Below are 14,849 nucleotides of genomic sequence, written 5' to 3'. Positions count from 1 at the left end.
GGGTCTGGATAAAAGGAGACTCCAAAAGAAGAAAAGAAGAAAAGAGAAGTCTCTAAGAAGTCAAGAGGTCTAAGAAGCAACCTGAACACAACAGAGAAAAATAGTAAACACTCTGGAAAAAAAAATGAAGAGAAATAAAAAGGAACTGTGTTTGAACATATAATGAACTTATTAAGTAGGTAGAAAAATGTTGGAGCCTCTGGAAAAGTAACAATATTTTGCCTGTACAAAAGAATGGGCAAATAAAAATGATCATCCACATCATAAGAAAAACAAAGATTATACAAGAGAGGTAATTATCATCATATATTGCAAGACTCAGTGGTAAACTTATTTATATAGTGATAATAATGTTAAAACTAAACACTGACCAAAATTCATGACTTCACTGTAAAGGGTGGAAAGAGAAAGCGAAGGTGATAGAAGAAAGCTAAGTCTTTATCTTCTGTGTTAGATGCCAAGATAATGTCTGAAACTGGCAAATCAAAAAATAGCATACACACATTACTTAAAAAACTAGAGGAAATGTTAGGAAAACCAGTTGGCAGAGTTGAGGGCAGCTGTCTACAGACAAAGACTGAAAGATGGGGAGGAAAAGGGAGAGTATTGCTGGTTTCTACATGAAGTTTTCAATACCATTTGCATTTTAAACGATACCCATGTATTACGTTTGTCAAAACATTACATTTTTTTAAGGTTTATTTCTTTTGAGAGAGAGAGGGTGAGTGGGGAAAGGGCACAGAAAGAGGGAGAGAGAGAATCTCAAGCAGACTCCGTGCTATCAATTCAGAGCCCAATGAAGGGCTCGGTCTCCTGAACCATGAGATCACGACCTGAGCCAAAATAAGAGTTGGACACTTAACTGACTGAGCCACTCAGGCGCACCCAAAATATTACATTTTTAAAACACTTCTGAACTAATAGCATTTTCTTCTATAATAGTAAATTGTAAATTCATAGAATTCAACTCAACATTTATGGAGTTTGTTGTCTACAAAGCACTGTGCTGTGCTCTTGGACACAGAGGATTAAAGTCCAGAACATTATCACATGAGGTCGACACATAAATAATGTAAGAGAGTAGGCTGAGAAGAAAGTAGCCGGTCTAGAGATTCTACTTGAGAACATCAGCTTTACAACAATGTCTCTGCAAAATACCACCCTACCAACGTGGATATTGCTAGGATCATTCCAGTTGTGATCCAAGGTGGTTCCTGCACTGAAGAACATTAGTAATGGTAAAGTAAGATTATAAAATATGCTGCTGTTATTACAACTTCTTAGTGAGAAATAAAAAGCTTCATTTCTTTTTATTTTTTGCACAATCTGCTGGGAGTCATTCTAAAATTAAAAGTTATCAGTGGTTTGTTTGCACATGAAAGATGCACAATAGGAAATATGCTTCAGAATTTAGCTCTACATTTTTATTGACATTAAAAATAAACTTAAATCATGAACCTGACCCATGCTTATTAAAACAGTCAATTACGTTACAACATTGGGCTATCTTGAGAGCAGGGTAGAACTCCTTCTGGCCTTGAGGACTGAGAAATAGAAAGAGGGAACAGATGAAATTTAACAGGATTATGAGCAGCATAATTTACCTATACAAAAAACCTCTGCATAAATGAGTTTGCACACAAGTGTCAAAAGTTTAGGGAGAAAAACATTGGACTGAAGCCTAAAAATGAATCAGCAAAAGAATGCTATTCATAAAAAAAGATAGCAATAACTTAGTATTTACTAAAGAAAAAATATAGACCAGAATATTCAAAAGTACCAGAGACTGAGTGTTAATCAGGTTTCTACTAGGTTCTATAAATTTAAAAAAGAAGTGGGAAACTCAAAGTAATGGCTACAGTACTGGAGCAAAATGACAAGACTGTTGCTGTTTTGGCATTTGTCTTGTATCATACTGAACAATCTTATTTAAAAATTGTCCAGCATTCCTAAATTGCTTCTTTAAAAATCAGTGAAATAAGATATTTAATACTTCCCAATGCAAGAAGCTATAAGTTACAAAAAATCAAGTAAACATGAATTATAAAATTGTAAGTATTCTAATAGTATTAAGTATAATTTTAAAAATAAATAAAATTACTGAAGTAATTATTAAAAAACTAAACCAAAACAGAAATTTTATTTGACTTTTGTGTTATTGTAAAAAACAAAGTGTCTCAATTAATGCATGTGTATTTTTATGTAAACTCTTCCAGTTACCCTCTCTGATTCAGTACTAATCAAAGAACCACTGGGGATATTATAAGTCTACTCTATGACTTGTTGATAATTTAGAAAAAATCTTCCAGAACAACTTTTTGTTTTTCAGCAAAGGCTATAATCTCTGTATTGATACTGAATTGTTGATTTTTTCCCAAAGAAAGCTGCTCCTATTACGTTAGTTTTCACCATGTGTAAATTAATTAACTATACTACTTTACTTTTATATTTATATTTCACTTCTTTGAAAGTCACTGAAATACACTCAGACATTTTACATTAGAAACTTTGTTTTGCTGTCATTTTCTTGTCTTTAGAGATACAGGAGTTCTGAAAAGATGCAACTTTACCCCAAATTTTTAATCCAGTATTGACTCTGGGTACAGGAGAGATTGGTTCAGCAAGTATTTCCATCATAAATTAACTGGATCATTAATATTCATCGATTTCATGCTTTGGATTGCAAATTGGTCATTTCCTGGATATGCTCTGAGCTGGTTTCTCTAGCAGCTACTAGCTATATGGCTTCCTTCAGCTTCAGGCTCCCCACCATCCTCGCGCTTCACCCAAAGCTGTGGCATCTTTACAGCTATGGCTGGCAGGGCTCAGCTGCCCGTGGCCCTTCTACATTTTCAGCATTTATTCCGTACTTCTGTCTGCTCTTCCCCCCACCCCCACCCAGAGCTTCCAATCACACCTGCAGGCAGCAGTCTAGGTATAGCTTTTAGTATTTCCCTTCTGGCCCAAACAGGGGGGTTAACTCTTCCTACCCAAAGGAGAAATGCATCAGCTTCAGAGAGCTGCCTATTCCACTCTGGCAATCTTTCTGGTTGGAAGGGTAAGGAAGAGACGCAACGATGGAGAGGGGAGATATGGAGGGAAAAGAATTTTAAAGAGCTGCAGAAGGCCCATGGTAAGAAAGTAGGGCCTGAAGAGGGATTTAGCAGGGGCAGAACAAAGTTAAGAAGTGAGTAATACTGTAGGCTGATGTTTGAAATAGGGGTTTTCCAGCCACAACAATACTATTCCAGTATTTTTTTTCCCTTGGTTGTAACATGTACTACTTTTTATTGAAACTGATTTGCCTTTCTAACTATATTTTCCTTGAGCTAATATCATTTATACAATTAAAAAAATAAATCAGTGGTTGGAGTTTAAGACTACAGAATTACCCTGATTTGTCGAACTGAAAAAGTAGGTAACTCTTACAGAATAATTGAGACGAAGTATTCTAAAATTAATTTTCATTGAATAAAACAGCCTACTGAATTCAAGATGTTTTTTAAATGCTTTTAAAGAAAAGAATGGATACTTTTTATTTTATACTATATCCACTTAATCCTAATATCACATTTTTTCTATATGCAACTAATGAGGCCTCACAATTTGAGTCAACTTCTTAAAAATTCTTTATTAATTAGTTTAAAATAAGTTCCTTTAGGTACTAATGAATAAGACTGATAGATGACTAATGAATATTAACACTGATATTAAGTTAACATTTATTAATAGAAGTAAAACCTTAAACTATAACCATTGGAAAAAGTGTTACTTTCCTGAATAAGAAAAATCCATAAAGCTAACTTCACTCAGTATATGAAATGAATTTTTATTAACAGTCATGGTTAAAGTCTCAATGGTTAAAGAATCAATGCTCAAGATAACAGTAATTTCTCTGTAGTTGCATTTCTTTCTATTTGCAGTCTCTATCCTCCTGTTACAACCAAAAATATATAACAAGAAATTTTATAAAAAGGTCTAGAGACAAAAGTTAAAGTTAGGTAAGATGGCAGAGCAGCATGGAAGTTCTGTTTCTCTCATCCCTGAAATGCAGCCAAATCATCACGAAACCATTTTGCACACCTAGAAAATTGATCTGAGGATTAACACAACAATCTGCATTAACTTGAGCCACAGAACTCGGCAGGAATTTACCCAAAACAAAGAACAGGAAGAAATGACAGCCAGGGACTTAATCAACACAGATATAAGAAAGATGTCTGAACCTGAATTTAGAATCACGATAATAAGAATACCAGCTGGGGTTGAAAAAGCATAGAATCATATGTCCCTTTCTGGACATAAAAGAAGTAAAATCTAGTCAGGACAAAATTTAAAATGCGATACTGAGGTGCAATCTTGAATGGTTGCCACAGCAGCAAGGATGGATGAAGCAGAGCATCAAATCAGCGATATAGAAGACAAACTTATGGAGAACAGTGAAACAGAAAAAAACAGGGAAATTAAGGCAACAGAGCACGATATGAGAATTAGAAAACTCAGTGACTCATTAAAAAGGAATAACATCTGGGGCGCCTGGGTGGCGCAGTTGGTTAAGCGTCCGACTTCAGCCAGGTCACGATCTCGCGGTCCGTGAGTTCGAGCCCCGCGTCAGGCTCGGAGCCTGGAGCCTGTTTCCGATTCTGTGTCTCCCTCTCTCTCTGCCCCTCCCCCGTTCATGCTCTGTCTCTCTCTGTCCCAAAAATAAAAAAAAAACGTTGAAAAAAAAAATTTAAAAAGGAATAACATCTGAATCATAGAGGTCCTGGAGGGATGAAGAGAGAGAAAAAGGGGTAGAAGTTTTATGTGGGCAAATCATAGCAGAAAAGTTCCCTAACACGGAGAAAGACACGGACATCAAAATCAACAAAAAACGACCATCAGCAAGGGATATCAGTCAAATTCACAAAATACACAGACAAGGAAAGAATTATGAAAGTAGCAAGGGAAAAAAGTCCTTAACCTGTAAGGTAAGACAGATCAGGTTCACAGCAGACCTATCCACAGAAACTTGGCAGGCCAGAAAGGAGTGGCAGAATATATTCAACGTGCTAAACCAGAAAAATATGCAGGCAAGAATTCTTTATCTAGCAAGGCTGTCATTCAAAATAGAAGGAGAGATAAAGGGTTTCCCAGACAAACAAAAACTAAAGGAGTTGGTAACCAGTAAACCAGACCTGCAAGAAGTTTTAACGGGGATTCTCTGAGGGAAAAGACGAAAGAAAACAAAAAAGACCAAAAGCAACAACGACTAGAAAGTACCAGAAAACACCACCAGAAATTCCTAACTCTATAGGAGTGCCTAACACAATGGCAAGAAGTTCAAATCTTTCAGTACTCACTCTAAATGTCAATGGACTAAAAACTCCAATCAAACACTTCAATCAAAAGATACAGGGTAACAGAATTGATAAGAAAACAAGATCCATCTATATGCTGTTTACAAGAGACCCATTTTAGATCTAACGACGCCTTCAGAATGAAAACAAGAGGATGAAGAGCCATCTATCATGCTACTGGTTGCCAAAAGAAAGCTGGAGTAACCATCCTTATACCAGAAAACCTAGATTTTAAAATAAAGACTGTAACAAGAGATGAAGAAGGGCATTATATCATAATTAAGGGGTCTATCCACCAAGAAGATCTAACAATTGTAAACATTTGTGTTCCCAATTTGGAACACCCAAATATATAAATCAATTAATCAGAAACATAAAGAAACTCATTGACAAGAATATCATAATAGTAGGGGACCTCAACACCCCACTTATAACAATGGACAGATCATCTAAGCAGAAAATCAATAAGGAAACAATGGCTTTGAATGACACACTGGACCAGATGGACTTAACAGATATATTCAGAATATTTCATTCTAAAGCAGCAGAATACACATTCTTTTCCAGTGCACATGGAATATTCTCCAGAATAGATCACATACCAGGACACAAATCAGCCCTCAGCAAGTACAAAAAGATCAAGATCATAGCATGCATATTTACAGACCACAATGCTATAAAACTTGAAGTCAACCACAAGAAAAACTTTAGAAAGACAACAAATACTTGAAGAATAAAGAATATTGTACTAAAGAATAAAGAATGGGTTAACCAAGAAGTTAAAGAGGAAATTAAAAAGTACATGGAAGCCAATGAAAATGATAACACCACAGCCCAAAACCTCTGGGACGCAACAAAGGCATCAAAAGAGGGAAGTATATAATAATCCATGCCTTCCTAAAGAAGGAAAAAAGGTCTCAGATACACAACCTAAGCTTACACCTTAAAGGGCTGGAAAAAGAACAGCAAATAAAACCCAAGCCAGCAGAAGACAGGAGACAATAAAGATTAGAGCAGAAATCAATGCTATCAAAACCAAAAAAACAGTACAACAGATCAATGAAACCAGAAGCTGATTCTTTGAAAGAATTAACAAAATTGATAAACCCCTAGCCAGTCTGATCAAAAAAAAAAAAAAAAAAAAGGAAAATAAATTAATAAATAAAATCAAGAACAAAAGAGAAGAGACCACAACCAACACTGCAGAAATACAAACAATAATAAGAGAATATTATGAGCAATTATATGCCAATAAATTGGGCAATCTGGAAGAAATGGACAAATTCCTAGAAACATATAAACTACTAAAACTGAAACAGGAAGAAACAGAAAATTTGAACAGACCCATAACAAGTAAAGAAATTGAATTAGTAATAAAAAATCTCCCCAAAACAAGAATCCAATTAACACTCTTCTGAAGCTGTTCCAAAAAATAGAAATGGAAGGAAAACCTCGAAAATCATTCTATGAGGCCAGCATTACCTTGATTCCAAAACCAGACAAAGACCCCATTAAAAAGGAGAACTACAGACCAATTTCCCTGATGAACATGGATGCAAAAATTCTCAACAAGATATTAGCCAACCGGATCCAATAATATATTAAAAGCATTATTCACCATGGTACCTGGGATGCAGGGCTGGTTCAATATCCACAAGTCAATCAATGTGATACATCACATCAATAAAAGAAAGGACAAGAACCATATGATCCTCTCAATAGATGCAAAGAAAGCATTTGACAAAATACAACACCCTTTCTTGATAAAAGCCCTCAAGAAAGTAGGGATAGAAGGGTACCTCAAGATCATAAAAGCCATATACAAAAGACCCACTGCTAATATCATCCTCAATGATGAACAACTGAGAGCTTTCTACCTAAGGTCAAGAACATGACACAGATGTCCACTCTCGCCACCAATATTCAACATAGTATTGGAAGTCCTAGCCTCTGCAATCAGACAACATAAAGGAATAAAAGACATCCAAATTGGCCAGGAGGAGGTCAAACTTTTACTCTTCACAGATGACACGATACTTTATATGTAAAACCCAAAAGATTCCACCAAAAAACTGCTAGAACTGATCCATGAATTCAGCAAAGTTGCAGGATATAAAATCAACGCACAGAAATCAGCTGCATTTCTATACACCAATAGTGAAGCAACAGAAAGAGAAATCAAGGAATGGATCCCATTTATAATTGCACCAAACCATAAAAATACCTAGGAATAAACCTAACCAAAGAGGAGAAGAATCTATACACTGAAAACGATAGAAAGCTTAAGAAAGAAATTGAAGAAGACACACAAAAAAATGGAAAAATACTTCATGCTCACAGACTAGAAGAACAAATATTGTTAAAATGTCGATAGTACCCAAAGCAGTCTACATATTGAATGGAATCCCTATCAAAATAATACCTGCATTCTTCATAAGGCTAGAACAAACAATCCTAAAATTTGTATGGAACCAGAAAAGACCCTAAATAGCCAAAGCAATACTGCAAAAGAAAAGCAAAGCTGGAGGCAATCTCGGACTTCAAGATGTATTACAAAGCTGTAATCATCAAGACAGTATGGTACTGGCACAAAAATAGATACTTAGATCAATGAAACAGAATAGAGAATCCAGAAATGGACCCACAAACGTATGGCCAACTAATCTTTGACAACATAGGAAAGAATATCCAGTGTAATAAAGACAGTCTCTTCAGCAAATGATGTTGGGAAAACTGGATAGCGACATGCAGAAGAATGAACCTGGACCACTTTCTTACACCATACACAAAAATAAACTCAAAATGGATGAAAAACCTAAATGTAAGACAGAAAGCCATCAAAATCCTGGAGGAGAAAGCAGGCAAAAACCTCTTTGACCTCGGCCACAGCAAGTTCTTACTCAACATGTCTCTGGAGGCAAGGAAAAGAAAAGCAAAAACAAACTACTGGGACCTAATTAAGATAGAAAGTTTCTGCACAGTGAAGGAAACAATTAGCAAAACTAAAAGGCAACCGAAGGAACAGGAGAAGATATCTGCAAATGACATATCAGATAAAGGGTAGGTATCCAAAATCTATAAAGAACTTATCAAAATCAACACCCAAAAAACAAATAATCCAGTGAAGAAATGGGCAAAAGACATGAAGAGACACTTTTCAAAAGAAGACATCAAGATGGCTAATAGATACATGAAAAAATGCTCAACATCACTCATCGTCAGGGAAATACAAATCAAAACCACAATGATACCACCTCACACCTGTCAGAATGGCTAACATTAACAACTCAGGCAACAACAGATGTTGGCGAGGATGCAGAGAAAGAGGATCTCTTTTGCGTTGCTGGAGGGAATGCAAACTGGTGCAGCCACTCTGGAAAACAGTATGGAGGTTCCTCAAAAAATTAAAACTAAAACTATCCTATGACCCAGCAGTTACATTATTGGGTATTTATCCAAAGGATACAGGTGTGCTGTTTTGAAGGGATACATGCACCCCAATGTTTATAGCAGTGCTATTGACAATAGCCAAATTATGGAAAGAGCCCAAATGTCCATTGACAGCTGAATGGATAAAGATGTAGTCTGTGTGTGTGTATGTGTGTGTGTGTGTGTGTGTGTGTATACATACAGTATTACTCGGCAATCAAAAAGAATGAAATCTTGCCATTTGCAACTATGTGGATGGAACTAGAGGCTATTATGCTCAGCGAAAGTAGTCAGAGAAAGACAAATATCATATAACTTCACTTATATGTGGTACTTAAGATACCATGCAGATGAATATAAGGGAAGGGAGGCAAAAATAATATAAAAACAGGGAGGGGGACAAAACATAACAGACTCTTAAATATAGAGAACAGAGGGTTGCTGGAGGGGTTGTGGGTGTGGGGATGGGCTAAATGGGCAAGGGGCATGAGGGAAGACACTTGTTGGGATGAGCACTGGGTGTTATATGTAGGGGACGAATCACCAGATTCTATTCCTGAAATCAGTATTGCACTATATGCTAACTAACTTGGATGTAAAATAAAAATGAAGGTCTATAGCAATCAGGATAAAAGTTAGGTATCTTTTCCAATATATAGCTAAAGGGAATGAGATACAAAATTTTCCTCAAGAAACGTTTTTATGAATGTTAACAGAGATGTACGAATAAAATACAAAGATTCGAAGTCTGGTGGGAAAAAAGTTGCAGACCATTTCTACTCTGCATTACCCTACCAAGAGTAGTTCTACAAATGAGCATTATACCTAAAAGGCAAAGAATGTGAGAAAAAGTGTGAAGGGTGCCGGGGGGCCCAGTTGGTTAAGTGTCCGACTCTTGGTTTTGGCTGAAGTCATGATCTCACGGCTTCATGGGTGCAAGCCCCGCATCAGGCTGTGTGCTGACAGTGCAGAGATACTTGGGATTCTCTCTCTCCCTCCCTCCCGCAGTCGTGCTGTCTCTAACTCTCTCAAGATAAATAAATTAAATAAACTTTAAAAATGAAATTAAAAAAAAGTACAGCAATAACAATGCATTATTTCTGAACAAGTAAACATTTAATGAAATGTACAAACCATTACTTACTCAGACATTCTTTCAAAGCCAAAGCCTGGACATTAGCTAACTGTTTCTCTCTCTGTATAAGTTGCTCCCCAGAAAAATGTGGAAGTGACAAGAAGTCAAAAGGAAAGCCTGAGAAATAAAAAAAAGTCAGTATTAGAGATGTTCTATGACAATAATAATATTGAGTTCCCAGGAAAGTGTTATTACATCATTTTAAAAAACAAGTCAATTACTCATCTCTGTCTTGCTTATTTCAAAATAAATAATAATTAAGATGCAGAAATTAAGCATACTAAATTATTTTACATTTTAAACTCTAACCAACCTCTTAAATTGAGGAATTTAGGTAGCAGAATAGAATTTCTTCCATCACATTTTCTTTTACAGGTCAGCTACTCAAGCCAGCCAGTCTCTAAAGATGCTCCCAACAAACTACTCCTGTTTATCTGCTGTGTAACAGCAGTGATTTCCACAGTGAATCCAGGCCAACCCTATGAAATCAGTAAGGTACTATGGTAAAAGGGACAGTGAATGACTTCTAGGCTAGGTCAAAAAACCCTGAGGCTTCTTAGAACAACTGCTCTAAGAAAAGTTGGCAACCATGTAAGAAATCAGACTACCCTGAGACTAAGGTGTCGTGAGGAAGCTCACTGGCTATGAGAAAAGGGCCTGTGAAGAGAACGTCATCCTAACCCATCTCATCTGCTCTCCATCATCCTAATCCAGGAGCCAAACGTGTGGCTGAAGAAGCTGTCTTATACAACAAGCTGCACAAAGTCTTCAAGTGGATGGAGTCTCAGCTCTAAGTGGGACTTCAAAATAGAACCATCTGGCTGTGCCCAGTCAACCCACAGGACTACAAAACATAATAATAAATAGGCATTTTGAAGCTACACTTGGAGTGGTTTGTCATACAGGGATGGATAATCGAAATGTAGAAAATGAAAAGAAAAAAAAAAGATGGGCAATAAAACAGACTAAGATTCTTGAGAGGAAGTAAAAATGAAGTATAAATTGTAGAAAAATAATGTGTGTAAAGTGGAAAACACTGAAAATTTCCTATTTAGCACTGAGGTCTGACCTACTAAATTTTACTAGGTAGAATGAAAAGGGGCTTAATTTAGAGTACAGACTCTAAATTGTTCAAATATTCTATTGTATGTTTGAAATAAAAGGTAAATTGAGAGCAAAATGGAGTTTGGGGAAAATAAGTTCATTAAAAACCACATAAGGTTTTTTTTTGTTTAAAAAAAAAAATTTTTTTTTTTAACTTTTATTTATTTTTGAGACAGAGAGAGACAGAGCATGAAAGGGGGGAGGGGCAGAGAGAGAGGGAGACACAGAACCTAAAGCAGGCTCCAGGCTCCAAGCCATCAGCCCAGAGCCCGACGCGGGGCTCGAACTCACGGACGGCGAGATCGTGACCTGGCTGAAGTTGGACGCTTAACCGACTGAGCCACCCAGGCGCCCCCTAAAAACCACATAAGGTTTAACTACATATACAAACAAATATAAAACGTTTTCCACCTGAAATCAACACTTACTCAGTTTGGCTTCTTCTGTCTTTGCTTTCATCTTTCCATGAATGAAACGGAGTGCAAATGAGCCATTGATCTGGTTGGCTGAGTGAATCAAGGTGGCTTTACATTTTCTCTTGCCAGCACCTTGTAACAGGAGATAATAGCTGGAGCACTCACCTTTCACTTCAACATCTGGAACTAAGCAAAAACAACCATCTTGTGAAGTATGTGAAAATTCAGCATGCAACACCACAGAAGCATACATTTGACCCATAGGGTATAATGACTTTCTATGTTATTTGAAAACAAGCCGTTATGCGATACATTTCGGGTAGCACTTGCCCATTTAACTCAGAAAAATGAAAGCAGAGGATCGTAACAAAAAGGATGCAAAGCATAAACACTGTACTTTAAATTAAACTCTGTACTCATTCATTAGCTTTTGATATGGCCTACTAGAGTTCCATGGTATGTTTCTTCTATGACCCCACTATAATGTATCAACTACTATTTCCAGCTTCTATTTCTTTAAAATGGAATAAACTGACCCCTGCGAGCACACACAATTCAGGTGGTGGGAGCAGAAGTGCACAGATACACTTCAGGGTAGCTTTTTGCTCCTTGCAGTGGGCATCCATAATGTATTTTACAGAGGGAATGGAGAGCATTCATTAATCTGGCCCGCCAGTTATGTGAAGGTCAGTTAAGACAGCTTCTTGTATATTTTAAAAACAAATCAAGTGAGGGTTATAGCGAAGGTCAAAGAAAAACTGCAAAGCCTTTGAGATTAAAAATAGAAGTAGAGTCCCTTTTTGTTGAAGATGGTGAATTAGAAATAAGCATTTATTTTCACCGTCTCCTGAAATTCCACAAAATGAGAATAAAGAGATTTTTTAAATAGCACAAATCTACAAGGACTAATATCTGATAGAAGAGACAACAACTGATTTTAAAAGCAGGAAAGCAGATGAATAATTGGTAACAGACTACTGAGGAAGCTGAGAAAAGATAAACAGTGGAGAAAGCTTAGAAGCAACATAATTTATACCACAAACCCTGACAAGACTCTGGGATGATGGTCCCAGATGGCACTGGAAGCAACGTGAAGGTGAAATAGGAAAACAGGTCGAAGTCTGTGAGAAGCAGTTTGGCATCCTGACCACTCTGTACTCTATTGAGGCACATGACTGTCCTGTCCCCAGCCCAGAAGTCTAGTGGTTTACTCCCTGGAGAAAGTAACACAAGCTGCCTCTGGCCTGAGAGCTACTGGACAGAGAGTATGGTTAGAGTTAATTATCAGTGCATTAAGTAAGTACTTGTATACTGAATATTGAGACCTTTTACCCTTCTCTATCTACCTGACTTCTAGAATTTTGGAAGCTAGATAACAGAATTGAGCTTTCTTTTGGAAATATGGTCAGTCCTAGAGGAAAGACTAAAGAATGCCAATGTTGGTGTCAGCTAGGTTCCCAGTTGAGATCACCCTAAAATGAAGATCACAGTCAACAAGCTACAGCCATGCATCCAAATTTTCCCATTAGTTTTCTGGTACTATCTCTTAAATGTGAGCAGGCAGCCAACATCATAGGACCTCAAGGAAAGTTGTTAGTATGAAAACCAGATGCCAAAATAAACAGAAAACAAGTGACTTGCAGGAAACAAAGAATATGCAGTAAAAAGAAACCATACACACACACACACACACACACACACACACACACACACACACCCCTAAACCAAACATCCAATCAGGTCACTAGAATCCTCAGAATAGATACTGTATCCATTAAATAAGAACAGAAAATTGTAAGAACATTAAATAATAAAGAGCTTGTGGAAATGAAAAATAAGAAAGCACAGACCTATATTTCACCTAAAAGGCTAGAAGAAAAAGTTCAGTGAATCTACAGAATGTAGAGTAAAAAGACAAAGAAATGGAAAATAGTAGAGGAAGAGAAAAAGAGACAGACACACAAACCAGGAATAACATCTAAACAAGAGTAACAGAGTGAGAAAAAAAAAAAAACAGAGGAAAGGAAATTATCAACAAAATAATTTTAAGAACATTTTCCCCAGTAAAAAGACAAGCTTCCAGGCATGCTGAGAGCCCAAAAAAGAACAAAAACAGACCCACTAAAGTGCATCATCATGAAAATTCAGAAGACTAAGAACAAGTAGGTTCTACAAAATTCCAGTGAAAATATGGGCTTCCTGTTAAAAAAAAAAATCAAGAATGAGAACAGCACTAGAATTCTAAACAACAGCACTAAAAGCTGGAACATAATGGAGCAATACCTTCAAAATTTCAGGAAGATTTTAGAAAATATGCTCCACCAAAATGGGGGAGAAAAGAAAGAAACAGGAAGATTAAAGGATCCAGGCACCAAAAAAGAAAGGGCAAAAGAAATTTCTATGATGATGAAAAAATAGTCTTTTAAACCCAAACCTATGGAATAAATCCAGAGAGTAAAACCAACCAATCTGGATTAGGCAGGTTATATAGATCTGGAAGAGATTTCTTACATATACATGATTGATGGGATACTTAATGTGCTCAAAGGTACTGAACTCAGTTTTACCACTGGAGGAAGGCTTTGTGACTGGGTAGAAAAAAAAGAATCATTGACTCTAGGTAAAACAGAATAATGCACAGGACAGGAAAATAAGATATATTACATGGCTCAACTGTGAAGAGTGATTACATACTCATAATAATTAAAACTATGAATATTAATTTACAATTACTGGGAGGATAGGGAAGTGAGAAGAATGTGAGTGTGTGGTAGGGGTGAAGAAACTTAGAGGAATCATACTTCCCTGTTTGAAAACTTACTACAAAGCTACAGTACAGAAGACACTGAGGCACTGGTATAAGGACAGACATACAGATTAACAGAATTCAGAGGCCAGAAATATACTCTCACATTTAGAGTCAAATGATTTTTATTTATTTATTTTTGAGAGAGAGAGAGAGAGAGAGAGAGAAAGTGCGAGAGGGGGAGGGGCAGAGAGAGGGAGAATCCCGAACAGGCTCCACAATGTCAGTGCAGAGCCAGATGCAGGGCTGGAACCCACTAACTGAGATCCTAACCTGAGCCAAAGCTGGACGTTTAACCAACTGAGCCACCCAGGCGAATGATTTTCAACAAAGGTGCCAAAACAAGTTGAAGGAGAAGGAACAGTCTTTTCAACAAATGCTCTTGGAACACATGAACGTCCAATATGCAAAAGAACAAAGTTGAACTCCTACCCATCCACCTCTCAGTGGATTAATTAATATACAAAAAATTATACAAAAATTAATTCAAAATGGATCATAGATATACATTTAAGAGCTAAATTTTAAAACTCTTACCATAAAAAAAGGCATCAATCTTCACGACCTTGGATTAGGCAATGGTTTGTTAAACAAGAGACCCAAAGCACAAAAAACAAAAG

General features: G+C 36.7%; 1 protein-coding gene across 1 annotated transcript in view; it reads right to left on the bottom strand.

The window, feature by feature from the left end:
- MTBP (MDM2 binding protein) overlaps positions 1-14,849 on the bottom strand; it is an 80,280-nt gene that overhangs the window by 30,357 nt on the left and 35,074 nt on the right. Inside the window, exons 12-13 of the mRNA XM_047073873.1 lie at positions 11,436-11,609; positions 9,913-10,020 (exon numbers count right to left, since the gene is read on the bottom strand). Of these exons, the coding sequence (XP_046929829.1) occupies positions 9,913-10,020; positions 11,436-11,609 (282 nt within the window). The remainder of the gene's footprint in view (positions 1-9,912; positions 10,021-11,435; positions 11,610-14,849) is intronic.

Source organism: Lynx rufus, unplaced genomic scaffold (genome assembly GCF_022079265.1).
Source record: "Lynx rufus isolate CCGP_SWC_20201006 ecotype Redwood Valley unplaced genomic scaffold, mLynRuf1.p SCAF_12, whole genome shotgun sequence".
Lineage (NCBI taxonomy): Eukaryota > Metazoa > Chordata > Mammalia > Carnivora > Felidae > Lynx > Lynx rufus.
Note: the sequence above shows the minus strand (reverse complement) of the source record. Positions and strands in the feature narration are given on the sequence as shown.